General features: G+C 41.3%; 1 protein-coding gene across 5 annotated transcripts in view; it reads right to left on the reverse strand.

Moving 5' to 3' along the window:
- afap1l2 (actin filament associated protein 1-like 2) overlaps positions 1–24,996 on the reverse strand; it is a 289,415-nt gene that overhangs the window by 147,273 nt on the left and 117,146 nt on the right. For 4 of the 5 annotated variants that reach the window (XM_063072007.1, XM_063072006.1, XM_063072009.1 and 1 more), the window contains one exon: positions 2,698–2,826. In XM_063072007.1, coding sequence (XP_062928077.1) covers positions 2,698–2,826 — 129 coding nt within the window. Of the gene's footprint in view, positions 1–2,697; positions 2,827–11,792; positions 11,868–24,996 lie in introns of those variants that run through there. The other variant, XM_063072010.1, reaches the window with a different exon arrangement.

Raw genomic sequence — 24,996 nt, forward strand, 5'->3', positions numbered from 1 at the left:
TTTTTCCAATCCTGTGCAGTGGCCTCTCCGTACCAGATGGTGATGCAACCAGTTAGAATGCTCTCCATGGTACATCAATAAAAATTTGCGACTGGCTTTGGTGGCATACCAATGCTCGTCAAACTCCTAATGAAATATAGCCGCTGTGGGGATTTCTTCGTAATTGTATCAATATGTTGGACCCAGGATAGGTCCTCATTTATGATGATGCCACAAGATAAATGGCTGATGGAGAGATGAATCACTAAATATCAAGGAAGTAGAATCCAGATATGTATGACATGTTACTGAATGGTATCTGCAGATATCTGGGTTTCACAAGGGGCACAGGGGAACTGAGGTGTAAAACAACTACTTGTAATGAACGTAAGTCCCTAAGTAAATAGAAATGGAATCACTTAAAGCATCTGTAATCATATTTACAGGCATCATTTACCCAGCATGACCCAACACTGACACGTCAACTTTTATGGATACACAGCACTTTTAAAAGTTGAAAACTGTGTGAAATAACTCATTGATTTATTATTTATGTATTTATTTATTGAGACACAGTGCAGAATAGGTCCTTCCGCCCCTTCGAGCTGTGCCCCCCACGCCCCCCCCCCGCAATCTCCCGATTTTAATCCTAGCCTAGTCACAGGGCAATTTACAATGACCAATTACCTACCAACTGCGGCAAGAACTGAACTCAGGTTGCCGCTGGTACTGTATTCACGTAAAACAGTAGCTGTTTCAAAAATGAAAAATTGCAGACTCTTTTCTCTGATGCTTTCCAAAATATTGACCCGTTTTTAGCTAATTCACTTCAAATTTGCAATATTTTCTATCCCATTAATAAATAACCATCTAACATACAAAGACTCGTATTATACAGAAGCAATACATGTTTGAGGTTGCTAAAAATATCCAATTTAGTGATACATTACCACATTAATAAACAGCCTCTGTAAAGTCCTGCAATTACATCAGTAGGATTCTTGACATCCATTGCAAAGAATCAGAATTGGGTTTATTATATGTCATGAAATTTGTTGTTATGCAGCAGCAGTACAATGTAATACACAAAAACTGTAAATTACAGTAAGTGTGTATGCGTATATATATATACACACACATATATATAAATATATACACATCCAGTTTATTACAACTTTAAATTAAATAAGTACTGCAAAAAGAGGGGGAAAAGCAGTGAGGTAGTTCATGGGTTCAATATCCATTCAAGAGTCTGATGATGAAGGGGAAGAAGCTGTTCCTAAATGATTGAGTCTGTGTCTTCAGGCTCCTGTACTTTGTCCCTGATGGTAGCAATGAGATCAGGGTATATCCTGGGTGATGGGGCTCCTTGATGATGGGATTGCCTTTTTCGGCATCGCCTTTTGCAGGTGTCCTGGATGCTGCGGAGGCTAGTGCCCATGATGGAGCTGGCTGAGCAAAGGAAGGGGTTACTAACTTTCAGGATGAAGAATTAATTCTTATTTGCATTGTTCTCCACTTAATGATAAAAGCACGACTTCCTTCCTATTTCTTGCCTGAACCCTTTCCTAGCTGGAGTCAGAATGCTCGCAAATACCTGCCAATATTTGCACAATTTCCGAAGCGAATTTTTGAATTTGATTAGACATGAGTATTAAATCAAAGTGTGCAAATGGAATGAATGTCAGATAGGCCGTGATATAACGTAACATTGAACCTGTCATCATAGGTAGAATCATGGGTAGATTATGTTGCAAACACGAGGCGTTCACCAGCAACTTTGATGTGTGTTGCTAGATTATGTTGCTGTAAATCTAGAAATCTTATAGTAGAGGTTTTCTTATACCAAAAACTCAGACAATGAATCCAATCATAGCAACTTACTTTGCGAATGTTACAACATACAACTAAGATGGTATGCCAAGAGTCATGCAAATCTGCAGGGGAAGTAGGGATCAATTGGAGCTTACTGAAGAACACAATAGTTTTGAGGAATATTTTGGGCCACCTCTACTCGTGCTTATTGCATTGAAAATTCCTGAATTCTCTGATTATTATTTTTCACTTATGGATTTAGGTACTCTAAAATATACAGTTTGGGTGGCGGGGTGGAGATACGTTTCTACCAGAGGGGTATGGCTCTCCTTCTCTCTGTTGGCCTGCAAGTCTCTCTTGGGCAAGGGAGATGGTGGGTGGTTGTATGAGAAGCTGGTGCATATCACAAGTCCTGGTTATATAACCGTTGATGCCAGACAGACAATCTCTGAAGAGTGTTGACAATGGTGGAGTCACCTAACTTGTAAAGACACTGCCCAGAAGAAGGCAATGGCAAATCACTTCTGTAGAAAAATTTGCCAATTACAGTCATGGTCATGAGACTATGATCGCCTACATCATACGACATGGCATATGATGACAATGATCACCCCACCCATAAACTGATTCAGCTGCTTCCATCTCACAAACAGTACTGTAACATTAAAGCCAGGACCAACAGGCCATGGGACAACTGATTTCTACAAGCTATTAGGCTTATAAATTCCTATGTCTGTACATTGCAACGGAGTCATACACAAAGACTTCTACTCCTTCACGTTGTGGAATGGATGTAAGATTTAAATAAATTCAATTCAATGACAAAAATATAGTTATAATTTACTATAAAAGTTAAATTTCAACCGAAGTGAAATTCCAGTCAAAGTGAAATTTAACACAGACCTGAAGAACTGACGATGGTATGAAGGAGCTCGGATAGGACACATTTTTTTGCTAAGGCTGTGAGGCTGAGGTTTTCATTGTCCAGTAACTTTAAAAAGGTCTCGAGTTCTGTGAGGAGCTGATCCAGTGCTGGAAAAGACAAAAAGAAAATAAATGTCACAATGAGATCAAGCCACTTCAAGGAAAAAAAATTCCAAATAATTAGTAGATTTCCAGCATTTGTATTGATTAAAATTTGCCTCAGAAAATGTGTTCCATTGTAAGTCATTTCACCGAAACAACGGAACTTCTGTGACAAACAAAATCACTCTGTGCATGCCTGCGTGACATACAACACACACAAAATGCTGCCGGAACTCAGCAAGTCAGGCAGCATCTGTGGGGATGAATAAACAGGCGGTGTTACAAGCTGAGACCCTTCATCTGGACTGGAAAGGAAGGGGGAAGAGAACAGAATTAAAAGTTGTGGAAAGGGGAAAAGGGACAAGCTGAAAAGGTGGGTGGGGCAGGGGGTGAAGTTTGAAGCTGGGAGGTAATGGGTTAAAAAAAGGGCTGGAGAAGAAAGCATCTAATAGGAGAAGAGAGTGGACCACGAAAGAGAGGTGTGGGGAATACAGGAAGAGGAAAGGAAAACAATTCTGGAAGTAGATATCGATGTTCATGCCACCAGGTTGGAGAGTGCCTACAGTAGATGAAATATGAGGTGTACGATATACAACAATTTGTCTATTGTGTTGCCGAATGCATGATGACCTCTAATTTTATAAAAGGGCTCATTTAAGCATGTAACCGCGTATAACAGGTTTAATATCACTGACTAATATCATGAAATTTGTTGTTTTGTGGCACCAGAATACTGCAATAAATAAAAAAAGATACTACAAGTTGCAATAACACACACAAAATGCTGGTGGAACTCAGCAGACCAGGCAACATCTAGGAAAAGAGTTATCAGTCGACGTTTCGGGCCAAGACACAGCATTTGCGAATTTTTTTCTATGAGGTACAATACGATATATGTATATAAATTAAATATGTAGTGCAAAAAGAGAGTGATTATAGTGAGGCAGTGTTCATGGGTTGTTCCTTGTCTATTCAGAAACTAGATTTTAAATATTTTATATTTTAAAAAGTAAATTAAAACACCATTACGCATTTGGTTGGCGGGGTGGAGATATGTCTTTACCAAAGGAGGTGTAAAGCACTCCTTCGCTCCACCAGCTGGCAGGTCACCCTTTGGCAAGGTGTAGCACCTGCGTAGCCACCCCCTCCTCACCCGATCAGGGTCACGGGAAGCCATGGGAGCAAGTGGCAGATGGACATATGACCAGTTGGTGCACATCACAATTCCTGATTATGCAACCACTGATGCCAGGGAGACAATCTCTGAAGAGTATTGACAATGGCTGGGGTCACCCACCTTGTAAAGACACATTATTCAGAAGAAGACAATGGCAAACCACTTCTGGAGAACAACTTGCCAAGAACAATCATGGCCAAAGACCATGATCGGCCACATCATATGATACCGCACATAATAAGGATGATGATAAACTGTGAGTTAGTGTTCATGGTTTGTTCATTATCCATTCAGAAACTATATTTTAAATATTTCATATTTTTTAAAGTTAATTAAAACACCATTATGCATTAAAATCATTGAAAATAAAATAACTCAAGCACCAACCTGCATCTATCTTTTCCCATGGGATTAGCAAACCCATTCATGTGGAGTTGGCATGCCAACCCTCCTAGGATCCCTCCACTAGGTTCAATACAATGGAACAGATGGTGAGGTCCACCATCAGTTCACTTTAGACATTAGTATCTCACCTCACACGCACAAAGGTGTGAGATTTACTGGCCAAGTGCAGCTGATGGCTGATGAGATAACATTATAAAGCCACCCTTTCCTTAAAATGAATAAAAGTGTGGAGCATTGCTTCAACACTTCTTGGAACACTCCATAACCGTATATATTTTTGTCTCAAACTAATTGTTTCTTTATGACGCTATCACTGGGTTTTCAGCCCTCACGATGGAAACTTATAGGGGAAGTTATAAGAACTCTGTAGCGACCAGCAATGTTTATAAAATAACATCTGGACTTCTCCAGATGTCTTTGCTGGCAGTAGTTACAGTCAATTGGAAAGAAATGTATTTGAATAAACTGATTAGATTCTGAACATGCATTTAGCATTTCATAGAATTCCAATTTCTTCTGTTAGTCATGCATCCGACCTCTTCAACCAATATATTGTTATTTCCTTGTTTAATGTACAAATATCATGCAAGGGAATGACTAATGGACACGTTAATTTGTGATGTATTTTATCATGGGATGCAAGGTTCATGATCTTTGTGTTTCTCTACCAAAAAATTATGTATTAGTTGCAAGTAATTGCATGACAGAATTCTAAGCCAACTTCTGCTGGATAAAGAACGCCATCCAATATACACACCCGATGATGTCACTAACACATTAATAGAGTGACTTCATGATTTTGTGTGGACATTCAACAGAATACTAGAGCCACAAAAGGCACAAGTTTAGTTTCTTCTTTCAATTTAAAAATCTTGTCATTTTCAAAATTATTGCTATGGGAAACTTGCACTCATGGTTCATAAATATGGGTCATATTAATGTTTTAAAAATACATTCATGGCCATCTGAATATGTCTTGCTGCAATATTTGCAGAATCAATATTGTATTAGAACAAGAAATGCCCCAGAAAGAACAGAGGCTCTCCAGCTATCCTCCTTCTCCTCCCTCCAGCTTTTTATTCTGGCGTCTTCCCCTTCGTTTCCAGTCCTGATGAAGGGTCTTGGTCGAAAACATTGACTGCTTGTTCACTTCCACAGATGCTGCCTGACCTGCTGAGCCTCTCCAGTGTTTTTTGTGTGTTGCTTTAGATCAGAGGTCTATTAATAGATCTTCACCATTTCTTTTAATAATAACCAGCTACAAAATTATTAGGGAAATGTTAAATAATGATACTGAATGAACCTCTTTCATGTGCACACGGTAAAGACTCTGAATCAAGTACCTGAAATCACATCCGTTGAACAGATAGCAGCCAATTACACAAATGTAAATTTGCTCTTCTTTTCCCTAATACTGATGAAATCGTGATCTCAGCTTTAAAATAAAAGCAACTTGTGTAAGTAATGATGGCCATGAACTGAGTGGCTTATGTCTGACTGGGGTATGGACTCTCTGATTTGGTCCTGCCTTGTATCTGACCCCAGGCTCATGTGATTGTTCTTAGTTGCTCCCTGAAAATGATTGCGCGTACCTGAGGGCCTCCACTGGTCAGAACCAAGCACGGGTATTGTGCCCTAGTTGTCTATGTGATACGCATGCCAGGGCTACGCGATTGTGGAGAGCAAGCTGTTACCCATGCAGCTGGTGAATCCAAAGGAACAACAGAGACCAATACAGTTTGGCACTATTGGCGGTGCAGGAGTTGCCAGTCTGTCAGTGGAGGATTGCCTTAGGGACTCTGCCTCTGGATTATTCCTCCGGGTTTACTTCTGAAGCCTTCCCTATGAGTGGTTATTTTTTTTCTTTTCCTAAGGAGATTTAATACAGATCTTTTCATTTCTGAAGGAGATTTAATACAGATTAAAAGGCTGCTTTTCATTGCTAATAGTTTTATATCTGAAGGAAAAATATAACAAATATTATCTGCCTAAATTTAGCAATACATAGACTGATAGATTGACAAAATGTGCATCAACCTGCATTTCTCCAAAGGATGCTAACTTTCTGTAGCTCAGACCAGATATTCAGAAGCATTTACATTCTTGGATGTGGATGAAGGAAATGAAACCATTCAAATAAATAAAAGGTAAAACAGGCTTGAAAAGGAACATTTAATCTTTTGAGCTCTCTTTTATAGGATACTATGAAGGTGTACAACATTCACAGAAGACTGCAATGGTTTGCAGAGGGATCTGGACCAGCTGGAAAAATGAGCTGCAAAATAGCAGATGGAAGTTAATGCAGACAAGTGCGAGGTATTGCACTTTAGTAGGACCAACCAGGGTAGGTCTTACACAGTGAACAACAGGACATTGAGGAGTGCTGTAGAACAAAGGGATCTGGGAATACAGGTCCATAATTCATTGAAAGTGGCATCACAGGTAGATAGGGTCATAATGAAAGCTTCTGACACATTGGCCTTCATAAATCAAAGTACTGAGTATAGGAGATAAGATGTTATGTAAGACATTGGTGAGGCCTAATTTATAGTATTGTGTGTAGTTTTGGTCACCTACGTACAGGAAAGATGTAAATAAGGTTGAAAGAGTACAGAGAAAATTTACAAAGATCTTGCCAGATCTGGAGGACCTAAGTTATATGGAAGGATTGAATAGGTCGGGACTATATTCTTTAGAACATAGAAGATAGCGAGGAGATTTGACAGAAGTGTACAAAATTATGAGGGGTATAACAAATGCAAATGTTATTCCACAATTTAAGAAGGGTGGGAGGCTGCAGAAAGGAAAGACCTGTTAGCCTGACATCAGTGGTTGGGTAGTTGTTGGAATCGATTGTTAGGGATAATATTACGGAGTACCTGGAGGCACATGACAAGATGGGCCAAAGCCAGCATGGTTTCCTGAAAGTAAAATCCTGCCTGACTAACCTACTGCAATTTTTTGAGGAAATTACAGGCAGGAAGCTGGTGACGAGTTGTGTTCCACAGGGGTCTGTGTTGGGATTGATTCTTTTTACATTCTATGTCAATGATGGAATTAATGGTTTTGTTGCAAAGTTAGCAGACGATATGAAGAAAGGTGGAGGGGTATGTAGTTTTGAGAAAGTAGAGAGGCTACAGAAGGACTTAGACAGATTAGGAGAATGGGTAAAGAAGTGGCAAATGGAATGCCGTGTTGGGAAGTGCATGGTCATGCACTTTGGTAGAAGAAATGGAAGGGTTGATTATTTTCTAAATGGAGAGAAAGTACAAAAAGCTGAGGTGCTAAGGACCTGGATGTCCTTCTGTAGGATTTTCTAGAGGTTGTTTTGCAGGTTGAGTCTGTGGTGAGGAAGGCAAATGGGATGTTAGCATTTATTTCAAGAGGACTAGAGTATAAAAAGCAAGGATGTAATGTTGAGACTTTATAAAGTACTGTAGAGGGTTCAAAGGAGGTTCACGAAAACGATTCCATTATTGAACAGCTTGTCATATGAAGAACGTTTGATGGTTCTGGACTGGTATTCACTAGAATTCAGAAGAATGAGGGGTAACCGCATTGAAATCTATTGAATGGTGAAAGGCCTTGACAGAGTGGTTGTGGGGAGGATGTTTGCTATGGTGAGAGAGTTTAAGACGAAAGGACACAGCCTCAGAATAGAGGGATGTCCGTTTAGAATGGAGATGAGGAGGAATTTCTTTAGCCAGAGAGTGCTGACTCTGTATTATTCTTTGCCACAGGAAGCTGTGGAGGCCAAGTCTTTACGTGTATTTAAGGCAGAGATTCAATAGCTTCTTGATTGGTCCGGGCATGAAAGGATACCGAGAGAAGGCAGGAGACTGGGGCTGAGAGGAAAATTGGATTAGCCATGATGAAATGATGGAACAGACTCGATGGGCTAAAAAGCCTAATTCTGCTCCTACAGTAACATGCAAAAGTTTGGGCACCCTGGTCAAAATTTCTGTTACTGTGAATACCTAAGCGAGTAAAAGATGAACTGATTTCCAAAAGGCATAAAGTTAAAGATGACACATTTCTTTAATATTTTAAGCAAGATTACTTTTTTATTTCCATCTTTTACAGTTTCAAAATAATAAAAAAGGAAAAGAGCCTGAAGCAAAAGTTTGGGCACCTTGCACGGTACGAATTTAGTAACACCCCCTTTGGCAAGTATCACAGCTTGTAAATGCTTTCTGTAGCCAGTTAAGAGTCTTTCAATTCTTGCTTGGGGGATTTTCACCCATTCTTCCTTGCAAGACCTGGTAAAAGTTATCTGAGAGCTCAAATCTCTTGGGGTGCCCAAACTTTTGCATAGCCCTCTTTTCCTTTTTTCACTCTAAAATTGTACAAAACAAAAATAATATACCAACCTTGCTTAAAATGCTGAAAAGAATATTTCATCTCTAACTTTATGACTTTTGGAGTTGAGAGCATTGAGTATAGGAGTTGGGATGTAATGTTGAAATTGTACAGGGCGTTGGTAAGGCCAAATTTGGAGTAGTGTGTACAGTTCTGGTCATCAAATTATAGGAAAGATGTCAACAAAATTGAGAGAGTACGGAGAAGATTTACTAGAATGTTACCTGGGTTTCATCTCCTAAGTTACAGAGAAGGGTTGAACAAGTTGGGTCTTTATTCTTTGGAGCATAGAAGGTTGAAGGGGGATTTGATAGAGGTATTTAAAACTATGAGGGGGGATAGATAGAGTTGACATGGATAGGCTTTTTCCATTGAGAATGGGGGAGATTCAAACAAGAGGACATGAGTTGAGAGTTAAAGGGCAAAAGTTTAGGGGTAACATGAGGTGGAATTTCTTTACTTAGAGAGTGGTAGCTGTGTGGAACGAGCTTCCAGCAGAAGTGGTTGAGGCAGGTTCGATGTTGTCATTTAAAGTTAAATTGGATAGGTATATGGACAGGAAAGGAATGGAGGGTTATGCGCTGAGTGCAGGTTGGTGGGACTAGGTGAGAGTAAGAGTTCAGCACGGACTAGAAGGGCCAAGATGGCCTGTTTCCGTGCTGTAATTGTTATATGGTTATATGGTTAGTTCATCTTCTACTCACTTAACTATTCACAGTAACAGAAATTTTGACCAGGGGTGTCCGAACTTTTGCATGCCACTGTATATATTATGGTCTTATGGACACAGACCTCATGCTCATTCAAACAGTTTCATAGACCAAGGGACAATACGGAAATGAACAGATGGTAGGTTCATGCTGGGAACTGATGCTGAGAGAGATTGGCCATGATCATCAACGTAAGGGACTCCTTTCAGATGGCACTGGAATTGAACTCCGGACTCAAACGACCCGAGCTGTATAACGTTGCACTAGCCGCTATGCTACCGTGGCACCCAAGTTGCACTTCCGGGGTACAACTGCAATATTATTACTTTTTGAATAAATATTCCCAGATGAAAGCAAAATATTTTTTGTACCACAGCAAGTGTACGGTCAGAAACTTTGAAATACATCCTGCTGCTACATAATTAGGCCCAGGAGGCAGCTAATCAAGCAGCTACGGAGTGTACATTTGTGGTCTTCTGCTGCTCTAGCCCATCCACTTCAAGGCTTGATGTGCTGTGCATTCAGAGATACTCTTCTGTACACCACTGTTTTGACATCTGGTCATTTGATTTACTGTTGCCTTCCAGTCAGTTTAAACCAGGCTGGCCGCTCTCCTCTGACCTCTCTCATTATCAAGGCATTTTCACCCACAGAACTGCCACTCACTGGATGTTCTTTTGCCTTTTGCCTCGTTCTCTGTAAACTCTAGAGACTGTTGTGTGTGAAAATCCCAGGAAATCAGCAGTTTCTGAGATACTGAAACTATCCTCTCTGGCACTAATAATCATTCCACAGTTAATGTTACTAGGATCACATCTCTTCCCCATTCCGATGTTTAGTCTGAACACCAACTGAACTTCTTGACCATATCTGCATGCTTTTATACAATGAGTTGCTATCTCATGCTTGGCTGATTAGATATTTGCATTAATGGGCAGGTGTACAGGTATACCTAATACAGTGGCCACGGGTTGTAAATGGTTCTATCTTTCTTCAGTTGTTCAAGCAGATAACAGCAGAGACTTTTGTTAAGTAGTATCAAAATTATGGGATAAGTCAAAACTGTCAGCACTTTCCTATATAAAACACCATCCCAATCATTCAGCACATTTGGTAGTGCTGGATTAGCAATTTTTGACTGTTCAAGATGTTATTCAAATATTAATACAACTACAACTTTTTAATTCACTCTTGTTAAGATGTTACATAATATTATAATAAATTTCCAAGTGAACCCAGGTAAGCTTAAAGGGAACCTACATTGGTTCAAAAAGGCCGGAGGAAATGGAACTGTGGGAGTTGGACGGGAACATAGGTACTGGGGCTCCAGTGAGTCAGAAGGGAGTGTAGGAATTGGGGTCCTGGAAAGTTAGTTGGGAAAATAGAAATTGTGTCCCAGTGAGTCAAAAGGGCCAGAAGCAAATAATAAACACAAGAAAGTCTACAGATGCTCGAAATCCAAAGCAACACACACAAAGTGCTGGAGGAAATGAATAAACAGTCAATATGCATTTCTAAATGACAATAAACGAGGACTGAGTGTCCTCATAATCGAATCTAATCTAATCTAATTTGTACGTGGCCTATCAGCAGCGTCAACAGAGCTTTACCGAGAGATTTCTCACAGGTCAGCGGTGGTTTTTTAGAAAGGGAGCTTCGAGAACGTTTGTCCATTGTACGTGGCCTATCAGCAGCTGTAACCAGAGCACCAATCATGAGTTAGATAGACAGCTTGCCATAGGACAAAGGGGAAGAAGAGGCGACCCAGGGGGAGGTGACAGGCAGGTGAGGAGAGGTAAGAAGCCAAAGTGAGGACTAGAAGAAGTGGAGGGGGGGAGGAATTTTTCTTTACCGGAGGGAGAAATTGATATTCATGCCATCAGGATGGAGGATATCCAGACCGAAAACAAGGTCTGCAACTTTGATGTATGTTGTTGCTTGAATTTCCAGCATCTGCAGAATTCCTGTTGTTTCCGAAAACAAGGTGTTGCTCCTCCACCCTGAGGGTGGCCTCATCTTGGCACAACAGGAGGCCATGGACCGACATGTCAGAATGGGAATGGGAATTAAAATGTTTGGCCATGGGTAAGCTCTGTGTGTGGTCAATGGTGTGGAGGTGCTCAATGAAGCGGTCCGTCAACTTACAACGGGTCTCACCAATGTAGAGGAAGCTGCATTGGGTGCCCTGGACACAATAGGTGACCCCAGCAAAGTCTGAGAGTCAGAAGGACGCACAGGAACCTGCAATGTGGTTGGAAGAATTGCACGCAACCATACGCAGCCTTCCGTAAGGCAGGAGGCATAAGAAAGGGAAGACTTACTTTTATTCCAGTGCCTTCAAATGGTCTAGTGAGCATAATCTTCTGATAACCTAATTAAATGTTAGCTTTCAACACAAAATGACACAGGCTGTGCAGACATTTTTGAAAGTTAACTCACCGAATGTGCACAAGCTCATCAGAAAAGAGATAGACCAGCCAATGAAAGTGTTTTATTCTCTCCTATCATAAATCTGGTTGTTGTGTCTACAAATTGTTGTGAAAGTGCTGTGTTTGGCTCCAATGAAGGTTAAAATTAAGCAATACTGATCATGCTGAATATGATCTTTGGACTAAGTTGTCAGGAAATGTGTGCCTTATTTTGAGACTTACGTTGCAAAGAGGCTTCGTTGCAATTTAGTAAGCTGTGTCTATTTTTCAATTTTTTTTTAGAATTTTGCAATTCACTTCCTGGCTGCCGTAATTGAAGACATCTGTGTCCAATTCATTCACCATTGAACATGTGTGATGTACACCTCCAGCTTCCATTCAAGTTTATTGGTGGGAAGAGATCAAAGCCTCGGAAAGGCCCCCAGCACCAGAAACTCCAGATTCAACATCAAGGGTTTTAAATCCTCCTGATCTTAACCCTTATCCACAGCTTTCACTACAGATTAAGTTTCTAAAGGATGCAAAATTAAAGTATACAAAATTACAGGTCAGTTAAAGGGCAAGGGGCTTTACTGGAAGCCTTTATAAGCTTGGGAAAAAGTCAGACTGCTGTTATAAAAGAGAATGAGGGAATATGACAGTATCATCCAGGACATGCCCTCTTCTCATTGCTACTGTCAAGGAGGAGGTACGGGAGCCTGAAGACACACACTCAACATTTCAGGCACAGCTTCTTCCCCTCCTCCATCAGATTCTGAATGGACAATGAACCATGAATACCACCTCACTATTCTTCCCTGCTCTTTTTACACCATGTATTTAATTTATTTTTTATATATACATACTATAATTTATAGTTTTTATTATGTATTGCACTGTACTGCTGCCGCAGAACAACAAGTTTCATGTCATGCCCCAGTGTTTTAATTCTGATACTGATGGGTGACAAGCAGCTCCAGCTATCACACAGAAACCTGTAACTATGTTTGATTAATCTGACGCCACAGAGTTCTATACAAAGACAGTAAACTTTGAACAAAAAACAATTCATACTGCAGGGTGCCATGTAGTTACATTTATTGTCATACTCTACAACCCCTCACAGTCTTTTAGTTGCTAATTAGCAGCATTTTATATTTTGTAATTAACAAATAGCTGCACTGTTTGATTGGAGTGAAACAGCATTTGTTTTTAAATTAGTGCTCCTGGTTTAGACCGAGATTCTTGGCAACAAGGTTGAAATTACTGAAGATCTGGCACAGGTAATTTCACATGAAGCTTCCCTTCCATCTCTGTCCTTTGTGCCATAAATCAATGGCTTGCTCTCCAGCCACAGAGTTTCTTGTGCATGTTCAGAGTCTGGATGTGGAAGGTCAGTGAGGGATTTCTGGCCATTAAGATGAAGGGATGGAAAACCCTGTTGGTTTGCAGACCTTCCTGCCAGAATACCTGACATGCAATCCAGTATGGTTGATGACCTGCCAATGATGCACAAGTTGGTAGCACTGAACTGCTTGTTTTGTAAGGAAACAGGCTGACTGTACCTTGAGGTAAGAGTTGGATGGGTAGGGGTTTTGGGAACTTTTCCCTTTGGATACAAATGAAAGCTGGATGTAGAGCCTCTCTTACCTGTTAACTCTTTAAGAAAAATCTTGGAAGTGATGTAGCATGGATCACAGGTGCCTGTTTCTGCCCCTAGGCTGGTATACTTGTTTGCCACCCAACACACATGTGCACTCTCCCTGAATGCCCTGCCAACCATCTCCCCAACTCACGGACACACTCTCATCCCGCACCGGTCACCCGGTCACTTTTTATCTTTGATTGCTGCTGTTTTGTATTTATATGATTTTAAAAAATTTATATGATGGTTTGTTTTATTATAATAATGCCACTAACATTATACACATAACATACACCTCGCACTTTATGTCAACCTGTTAATCTTTAGGCCATGCCATTCAAGGACTTGAGCTGATATTAGCTGGTGACAATCTGTGATTGATCATAACTATATGTGCTGTCTGTGACTGTAAATACTGTGTTTTGCATCTTGGCCCCAGAGGAGCAATGTTTCACTTAGCTGTATACATGTGTATAGTTGAGTGACCATAAACTTGAACTTGAATTATCACCCTCCCTTCCTGCCTAACAAATACACCAGCATAAACATGAAAGTGTTGCTTCATCAGGATTTTTGCTCGCTTGGTTCCATGGTTTCCCTAATTAATATACATATTAATTGTAGTATGTATACATAATAGCCTTTTCCACTGGAAGGGAAGGGTTAACTACATATACCTTGCTTGTGAACAGCATTCTCTGTAAAGTGATCAGAATGGAACTTGCCATGAGAGAAGATTCTTAGCATCTCTAAGAGTGTGGCTCCTAACTATTGTACTGCAGTAAATAAACTAGTTGCTTAAAGAACACAGTGGGTCAGGCAGCATCTGTGGAGGGAAATGGACAGTCTAGACTGGATGAAGGGTACTGACCTCATTCAAAGTAAAGTAAATATATTATCAAATTACATATATATCATCATTTACAACCAATCTATAGAATAATAATCATAACAGAGTCAATGGAAGACCGCTCCAACTAGGGTGCTCAGCCAATGGGCGAATATAATATAAATAAATAAATAAGCAATAAATATTAAGAATATGAGATGAAGAGTCCTTGAATATGAGTCCATAGGTTGTGGAAACATTTCAATGATAGGGCAAGTGATATTGAGTGAAGTTTTTTCATTTGAATTGATCGGAATTGACTTTATTACTTACATCCTTCACATACATGAGGAGTAAAAATCTTTATGTTACATCACCATCTAAATGTGCTATGCACAATTTATAGTAATTTATAATAAATAGTATATGCAATATAACATAGAAATACAATTGTATCAGCATGAATTAATCACGGCCATGGGCCTGAATAACTTCCGCCCAGTTGCACTCACCCCCACCACTGCAAAGTGCTTTGAGAGACTGGTTCTGTCACATCTGAAATCCTGTCTGCTCACTACCCTGGACCCCCGTCAATTTGCCTATCGCACCAACAGGTCAACAGAGGATGCCATCTCCAGGGCACTTCACTCTGCCCTGACCCATCTGGACAGTCCCAACTCTTACGTCAGAATGCCGTTCATTGAATTTAGTTTGGCATTCAATACTGTGATCCCCTCCAAACTGATTGCCAAACTTCGCCAGCTTGGTATCAGCTCATCCCTCTGCAATTGGACCTTGGACTTTCTGACTAACAGACCCCAATCAGTTAAGTTAGACAACCTCTCCTCCTCCACTCTCACCCTGAACACCGGCGTGCCTCAAGGCTGTGTGCTGAGCCCTCTTCTGTACTCCCTTTTCACCTAATACTGCGTTCCTGTACATGGCTTTAACTCCACAATCAAGTTCGCAGATGACACCACGGTGGTTGGCCTGATCAGAGGGGATGACGAGACGTCCTACAGGGATGAGGTCCAGCACCTGGCCGTGTGGTGTGCTGACAACAACCTGACCCTTAACACCCAGAAGACCAAGGAGATCATTGTGGACTTCAGGCATGCTAGGAGCCACACTCAAGTCCCCATCTACATCAACGGAGCTGTACTGGAGCGTGTATCAAGCTTCAAATTCCTTGGTGTCCACATTTCCGAGGATCTCACCTGGTTCCTGAACTCCTCCATCCTGATCAAGAAGGCACAACAGCGCCTTTACTTCCTGCGGAGCATCAAGAAAGCTCACCTCTGTCCCAGGATACTGACGGACTTTTACCGCTGTACGATTGAGAGCATACTCACCAACTGCATCTCAGTGTGGTATGGCAATTGTCCGGTATCGGACCACAAAGCACTCCAGCATATGGTGAAAACTGCCTAGTGGATTATTGGCACCCAATTGCCCACCATTGAGAACATCTACCATAAACACTGCCTGTGCAGGGCAAAAATCATTATCAAGGATGCATCTCACCCTAACCATGGACTTTTTACTCTCCTCCCATCCGGTAGGCGCTACGGGAGCCTCTGCTCCCGCACCAGCAGGCACAGGAAGAGCTTCTTCCCTGAGGCTGTGACCCTGCTGAACCTCACATCACAGCGTTAAGCAGTATTGCACCCATATTGTACTGTCTCAGTACTTTTATATTTGTGTGCTGTAGCACTTACTTTTTATTCGCAGTTATTTTGGAAATAACACTATTCTTTGCATTTCTGGTCAGATGCTAACTGCATTTCATTGGCTTTGTATCTGTACTCGGCACAATGACAATAAAGGTGCATCTAATCTAATCAGTCTGATGGCCTGGTGGAAGAAACTGTCCCGGAGTCTGTTGGTCCTGGCTTTTATGCTGTGGTACTATTTCCCTGATTGTAGCAGCTGGAACAGTTTGTGGTTGGGATGATTCGGGTCTCCAATGATCCTTTGGGCCCTTTCTACACACCTGTCTTTGTAAATGTCCTGAATCGTGGGAAGTTCATATCTACAGATGCGCTGGGCTGTCCGCACCACTCTCTGCAGAGTCCTGCGATTGAGGGAAGTACAGTTCCCATACCAGGCAGTGATGCAGCCAGTCAGGATGCTCTCAATTGTGCCCCGGCAAGAGCCTGATTGTTGAGGAGTAATAACTGTTTCTGAACCTGGAATTGTGGGCCTTGAAGCTTCTGTACCTTCTTCTTGATAGCAGCAGTGAGAAGAGAGCATGTGCTGGGCGGTGGGGTCCGCAAATGATGGATGCTGCTTTCCTGCAACAGCGTATCATGTAGATGTGCTGAATGATAGCGAGGGCTTTACCTGTGATGGACTGGGCTGTGTCCACTACTTTTTGTAGGATTTTTCATTCAAGGGCATTGGTGTTACTATACCAGGATGTGATGCAGCCAGTTGTTGACTATCCATTACCTATCACAGATGCTGTCTAACCTACTGCAGCCCTTGTCACCAAAGACTCTAGCAATTTTCAGAGATGTACCACGGAGAGCATTCTGTCTGGTTATATCACCATCTGGTATGGAAGCTCTGAAGCACAGGATCGAAAGTAGCTGCATAGGACTGTAGACTCAGCAGCTCTCCGTGGGCACAAGCCTCGCCATTATCGAGGAACCTTCTAACAGCGCTGCCTCAAGAAGGTGTTATCTATTATTAAGGAATGTCAGCCCCCCACCCCAGGACATGCCTACTACCATTACTACCATCAAGGAGGGGTTACAGGAGCCTGAAAATGCACATTCAACATTTTAGGAACAGTTTCTTTCTCTCTGCCATCATATTTTTGAATGTTACCTCACTATTCCTCTTTTACACCATTTATTTATGAAACTGAAATCTTAAGCACTTACTCTTTCCCCTTTGGTCATGATGTCCTCTTCTACCTCTCTCAGGTTGGAGGGCCAACACTTTGTTCCATCTAAGTAGCCTCCAACCTGATGCATGAATATCGGTTCCCCAACTTCCTGCAATTTTTTTCGCCTCCCCTTTGCACCCTCTTCATTTTCCTTCTCTAGCCTCTTACCTCTTCTCCTCACCTGCCTATCACGTCCCCCTGATGTCTCTCCTCCTTCTCTTTCTCCCATGGCCCACTCTCTCCCACTATCAGATTCTTTCTACTCCAGCCCATTTCCTTTTCCACCTCCCAGTCTCTTACTTCATTCCCTATTCCCAACGAACTTGGCTTCACCTACCACCATCTAGTATCCTCCTTCTCTTCCCCCTATCTTTTTATTCTGGCCTCTGCTCCCTTGTTTTCCAGTCCTGATGAAGGGTCTCAGCCCAAAACGTCAAATGTTTATTCATTTTCATAGATGCTGCCTGACCTGTTGAGATCCTCCAGCATTTTGCCTTTGTAACTTTTTATGTCACAGTACAAAAGAACAAATTTCACTATGGGAGCAGGAAAAGATGAGGAACTTCCCAAATATTGACAGCTAGTTGCTATCTAGTTGTCATTCAAAGTTCATTTGCATATGATGAATTTGTCATCTTTGCTCATTCAAAGTTCATTTGCATATGATGAATTTGTCATCTTTGCTCATTCAAAGTTCATTTGCATATGATGAATTTGTCATCTTTGCTCTCACTGTATGGAGAATGCATGTTTTAAAAAGATGAATGCTCTTCTTTTAGTAACCATTCGAGAGGCACTTCAAATAGCACCACCCATTCTGAAACAAGATAATTATCTAGAGAACCTCAGGGTACTTCACTAGTGGGTAATAATTGTCGTATGGTATTGGAGAGGTTGATTATTGAAACAATCAATACACTGTACTCTAGGTGTAAGTTTACTTGCCAACTCTTGATGGCCTTACAGCAATTACACACAGCAATGGATGAGAGGAAGACAATTAAATATTTAAAGAGAGGAATTAAATCCCCTCTATAAATATATTCTGTAAGTGATTGAGAATCTCCAGAGCTAATTGTTTCATCGTATTGGTGATCACTATGTCAAGTCTAAAATGGTAAACAGCAATAACTGGCAAGGCAAAGGGGCTTTTTATTCACTGCCAAATAACATCCACATGAAAGGCACCGAATAATGAACTTATTGTGGAGTTTAATAACAAAAATTACATTGATTCCATTATACTCACTTGAACAAAATTAGTCTTTAAAAACAGGACTCCAGATTCCTGATATAAAGGTATGTTTTTCTTCTCTTTTTGCACTACTGATTTAACTTTTTAAAAATACACATACTTCTTACTGTAATTTGCAATTTTTACTACTATATTTTGCAATATATTCCAGCCACTTAACAACAAATTCCATGACATTTGCCAGTGATATTAAACCTGATTCTTATTCTGATATGCAAAGATCTTTGGGACTTTGATAGTACTCTGTACTGTGCAATGTAACAAAAGTACAAATGAAAGTACTGTTTTGCAGGGGGAAAACTTTCAAATATTGTTTGTAGTTTTTGGTGCAGTTAAGGAAAAGTTCAGATTTCCTGGGTGTGCACAGTTGCCTAGTGAATAAACACTGTGTTGATGGACGCTGCCTACTCAGATCTGGCATGGGTTGCCTGTAATATCTCTTTCTCCTGCTCCTAAAGCACATCTTTTGTTCACTTGCCCTCTCAAGACCCTGGAAATTCTGACATTTTCCACAAACAGTGAAGACGGTTACATCCATGAAGCTAATTTCACTAATACGCAATTTTATCCGATCTCTAAATCACTTCCTAGATTGACAATGGCTGCATTATGAGCAAGGCATCTGCTATTCAGCTAATAGTGTTTACCGCTTTTATTTGCCCTATCAATCGGCCTATCTATGGGATGTGGGAGGACACTGGACTATCCAGGGGAAACCCACACAGTCAGAAGAAAAGCGTGCAAGCTGCCAGACAACGTGAGAGGTCAGGATTAAGCCCGGGTTACTGGAATGACAAAGCAGCAACTCGAATAGCCGTGTCATTTGCTGCCCTCAAGGATTCTAATGATAGATTTATGGACTAGATATGCTAAGCAGGGGGTTCCAGCCTTTTTATGTCCTGGACTCCTACCATTAACCCAGGGATCTATGGATCCTCGGTTGGGAGCTCCAGTGGGCCTTGAAATAACAAGTACAAGAGGCTGAAAATGAATAGCAAAATCAAATGTTGCCATTTTATTCCCACACTTTGTGATTTAATGATTTGATTTCAAATTTAAAGTATATCTATTATCAAAGTACATATATATCACCACATACAACCTAGAGATGCACTTTCTGGTGGGTATACTCAATAGATCCATTATAGAATAAAGCCACAACAGAATCATTGAAAGACCACACCAACTTAAGTGTTTGACCAAAGAACAAAAGAAACAAACTGAGCAAATATACCAAGAAAGAAATAATAATAATAAATAAATAAGCAATAAGTATTGAGAAAGAGTCCTTGACAGTGAGTCTATATGTCCATAGGCTGTGGAAACATCTCAATGATAGGGCAATGAAGTTGACCCACTTGGTTCAAGAGCCTGATGGTTGAGGGGTAATAACTATTCCTGAACTTGGTGATGTGAGTCCTGAGGCTCCTGTAAACAGAAAATACTCTGCAGATGCTGGGGTCAAAGCAGCACTCACAACGCGCTGGAGGAACTCAGCAGGTCGGGCAGCATCTGTGGAAATGATCAGTCAACGTTTCGGGCAGGAACCTGCTGAGTTCCTCTGGCGTGTTGTGAGTGTTGCTGAGGATCCTGTACCTTCTTCTTGATGCCAGCAGTGAGAGGAGAACATGACTTAGGTGGTTTGGGGGTGGGGGGGGATGGGTATCGTGAGTGGTCGCTGATGATGGATGCTGCTTTCCTACGACAACACTTCATGTAGACGTGCTCTCTGGTGGAGACAGCTGTACATACTAGGCTGAGATGCAGTCAGTCAATATACTCTCCACCACATACCCATAGAAATTTGACAACAGTTTAGATGTCATGCCAAATTTGTGCATCATCTAGATGACAAAGGACCATAAGAGTAATCAGTCTTGGAACCATCACACTGGCAAGCACATCAGTAGCAAATAATCTGCTGGAGGAATTCAGCGTGTCAAGCAGCATCTGTAGGAGGAAAACCTGCAGCATTCCAGAGACGTGCTTCTCCCCTCCTCCCACAGATGCTGGTCATGTGCTGAGTTCCTTCAGCAGAGTTACTATTGCTCCAGGTTCCAGTATCATCAATCTCTTGTGTCTCCATTTTCATTGCAGTAAGTTAGGGTAATCTATGGTAGACTATGGACATATGGTCATCATCATCATTATGTGCCGTGACGTATGACATCATCATTATGTGCTGTGTCATATGACGAGGGTGATCGTGGTCTTTTGACCATGATTGCCCTTGGCAAATTTTTCTATAGAAGTGGTTTGCCTTTGCCTTTTTCTGGGCAGTGTCTTTACATCACAGGTGACCCCAGCCATTATCAGTACTCCTCAGAGATTGGCTGCCTGGCATCAGTGAGCGGTCGCATAACCAGGACTTGTGATATGCACCAGCTGCTCACACGACCATCCACCACCTACTTCCAGGGCTTCACGTGACCCTGAGCGGCGGGACTAAGCAGGGTGACCTGCAGGCTAGTGAAGGGAAGGAGCCCATTACACCTTTTTGGAAGACATCTATCCTCACCCCACCACCTGGGGCTTTAGTATTTTAAGAATGTTAAACCAGTCTAAGACAGTACATTGGATTTCAAAGACGTTGCACTGCCCACAACCCTCTGCAGTGCCTCGTGATCTATGCATTGGAGCCTCCAAATCAGGCTGAGATGAAACTAGCCAGAATTCTCTCCACCTACATCTGTAGAAGTTTGCAAGAGTTTGGTGATGTACCAAACCTTCTCAAACTCCTAATGTAGTAGATCTGCTCGTGTGCCTTTTCTATAATTGTATCAGTATGTCGACCCAAAACACATCCTTCCAGATATTGTTGCTCAGGAACTTGAAGCTGTTTACTCTTTCCACCACTGACCTCTCAGTGAGCTCTGTGTGTACTCTCCAGGTGTGTGTGCGTGGGTGTGTTTTAAAGTTGTGAAATAAGGTGAAAATGAACTTCATTAATCCATTTAAGACAGTGGTACCCAACTACCGGGCTGCGGACCTGTACCGGGCCGCAGAGCATGTGCTACAGGGCTGCTACGGAATGATATGATTTGGCGATATGAAACGATACGAGTCAGCTGCACCTTTCCTCATTCCCTGTCACGCCCACTATTGAACTTGAACGCACGCAAGGTCATCAGTCGGTCATTAACCTACAACTACTCGATGAGTAAAAAACAAACGTTGCTTGAGAGTTTCTTTGGAAGAGGTGGTAGGGGACATAAAAGGCCTAACGATGATGATAACGCAGAGACAGCTGAGGCCGAGACTGCAATAAAAAAGAAAGCTTCCTTCAGCAGAAAATATGAGTCATACATAAAATATGGCTTTATTATGACCAGTGACTCGCACGCTCCAAGCCCCCGCTGTGTGATATGTGGAGACAAACTGTCTAATGAGGCAATGAAGCCCTCAAATCTGCTTTGGCACCTTGAGTCCAGCACCCTGCACTTAAAGACAAACCCGTTGAGTTTTTTGAGCAGAAAAAACGTGAGCAAGTGGGACAGAAGCACGTGCTGAGAGTCACCACCTCCACAAATGCTGCTGCTCCGAGAGCGTCGTACTTAGTGGCTAGCCGTATTGCTAAGGCTAAGAAACCTTTCACTGTTGGTGAAGAATTGATTCTACCTGCTGCCAAGGACATGTGGGAGAGGCTGAGGCTACACTGTCCTTCTCACAGTTGGTGCGCAATCACCTATCTTCACTGTCGACCGAATTCGAGCGTTACTTCCTAACCGCAAATGACCCGAGACGTGCAAAGGAATGGGTCCGTGACCCATTTGTGAATGTCCCCGGTGAATCATCCATGTCAGCGCAGGAAGATCAACTCCTCGAGCTTGCAAATGACGGTGGGCTGAAAAGTATGTTTGAATAACATCTCTGCCGGCATTCTCGATCGGAGTCAAGGCTGAATATCCTGAGATAGCCACGAAAGCACTGAAAATGTTGCTTCCATTTCCAACATCATATTTCTGCGACTTATAATTGACTTACCACTATATTCATGCGAGGAAAATATGCACTGTGTGTTTAATATTAAATTTGTTAGATAAACCCTTTTAGAAACAATTGAGTGTATTAGCCACTTATAAGTGACTTATAGTTGACTTATCACCTATATTACCTATATTCTGGTGATGATTAACACCACCTCCCACCCCGCCCACCCCCCCTCAACCCGTCGGCCGGCCCGCAAGAATATTGTCAATATTAAACCGATCCACGGTACAAAAAAGGTTTTTGCACTGAAGTTTCACTGGAGGCTGAATCTGATGGCAGATGCTAATGTTTTATTGCGTTGTGCTGTTTCATTGTTTGCTGTTCCTCTCTGCGCCTCGTGGCACAGCAGGCTGCAACCTTGCCATTCCTTTAGTGTTTGTCTGTTTTTTAATAAGGCTGAGTTACTATCTCGACACTCAACCCAGCACGGATGGAAAATGTGCCAGGGCTGTTTCATAAGATGGCCACTAATATTACTGGCTGAGCACCGATTGATTCCTTCAAGTAACAACTGTATTTGACTGGGTGGATAAATCCCAGGGAAGTCAGGAGTTTAGAATTCAGGAAACATGCTTTAAAAGTTGAAAGATACATGGATAAAACATTGGGAAAGATGAGACCAAAGGATATATTAAGAAAAACAGGAAAGGATTTATATAAAAATAAAACATTTTAATTTGCTACACATACAATGAATTGCATTGAAGAATCCGTGGATAAAGTGCTTAAATACTAAGTTCAGCCCTGTTGTGCAGTCAGTCAGAAACAGGTATCATAAATTGCACTGATAGAAGTTTATGGTGTTGCACTTACTAAACATGTAATGTGGTTTTGTTTTTGTGTATATGCTCTGTTTTTCTCCAATTTTCTTATAAAACTGCACGACAGTGTACGTAAGAGAAGTTATGTGGTTTTAAAGGGAAAAGGGTGGTCACACTAAATATTGATTTGATTTCAGCTGTACACAGAAACTGCCGGAGGAATTCAGCAGGTCCGATGAAGGGTTTCGGCCCAAGGCGTCGACTGTTTACCCTTTTCTGTAGAAGCTGCCTGGGCTGCTGAGTTCCTTCAACATTTTGTGTGTGTGTTGCTTGAATTTCCAGCACCTGCAGATTGTCTCTTGCTTTTGATTGATTTTATTTAGTTTTTTTTTACTATTTACTGCTCTTTCTAGTAAATTTTTTGATATTTAAAAACTTTTTACTTCATTATTTTGCAAGCATCTTCTCGTTACAGAATTTTTTTACATGTGCCTGAGATGTTTGCATAGTACTATATGTTTCCATAAGACTATAAGATATAGGAGCAGAATTAGGCCATTTGGCCCATCCAGTCTGTTCTGCCATTTCATCATGGCTGATCCATTTCTCTCTCAGCTCCAATCTCCTGCCTTCTCCCCGTATGCCCTGACTAATCAAGAATCTATCAACCTCTTCCTTAAATATACCCACTGTTGTATATCTTACTCTACTATTTAGCACAAATTACTATAAATTGCACATTGCACATTCAGACAGAGATGTAATGTAAAGATTTTTACTCCTCATGTATGTGAAGGGTGTAAGAAATAAAGTCAATTGAATTCAATGACTTGGCCTCCACAGTTGCCTGTGGCAACGAATTCCACAATGTACATGTGATGAATCTGAATTCCAACTCCATCCTGGAACTTGATTTCATTTGTATCAGTTGAAGGTACAATTATACATTACTACATTATACATTCTATGCAAGTAAACAGGAATAAATTACAACTCTCAGTATTTTTCCTTGAAAATATTTGCTTCCTGCAAAATGTTAAAGGAAAGATCATGACAGTGAAAATTATATAATGCCCAGTACAAGAAATTGGGTTTACTCTGGTCCCACACTGATTCCTAATAGTTCCCTAAAGCTACCCAGAAATCAAACACTGTCCTTGGAAATTAAGAACGGACAGTAATTTCCTTCCATACATTCTTTGAAGATATGTATTTATAAAAGTTATAGTAACATTTCAGGTCTTGAATTAGTTCAATAAAAATCCCACTGTATTTGCTTAAATTACTGACTGCCTTATTTACACAGTGTGTAACTGCACTTTGTTGCTGTGATACTGACAGTGAGGTGCCGGATTAAATATCTGATCTGCCCAATCTCAGATTCAAAGTGAAAACTCCAACAATTGATCTCTTTAAGTTAGGGAGCAGAATGCTTTTGTTTGCTATTTTGTTAGCGTTGCTGGGAAAGTGCTTGTCTCCATGTGGGACGAGGGCAGGGTCAGCCATGCCAGCCGTGCCAACAATGGATTAACTTGCCAGCCCTCATGCCTGAGTTCATTAGTTACCAGTTCAACAAGTTACTGGACAGCTGCGAGTGCCTGTGACCTAATACTGTACAACCCAGAGGCCCATCACCTTCGGGGGAAGGGCACGAAGAGGAGAATATAGCAAAGTTCTCAGAGTTTTTGTTCGTTATCTTTTCCTTCCCCTTGAAGCACAATCAATCCTCATTTTCTTCGCTGCT

This window comes from Mobula hypostoma, chromosome 19, assembly GCF_963921235.1.
Source record: "Mobula hypostoma chromosome 19, sMobHyp1.1, whole genome shotgun sequence".
Lineage (NCBI taxonomy): Eukaryota > Metazoa > Chordata > Chondrichthyes > Myliobatiformes > Myliobatidae > Mobula > Mobula hypostoma.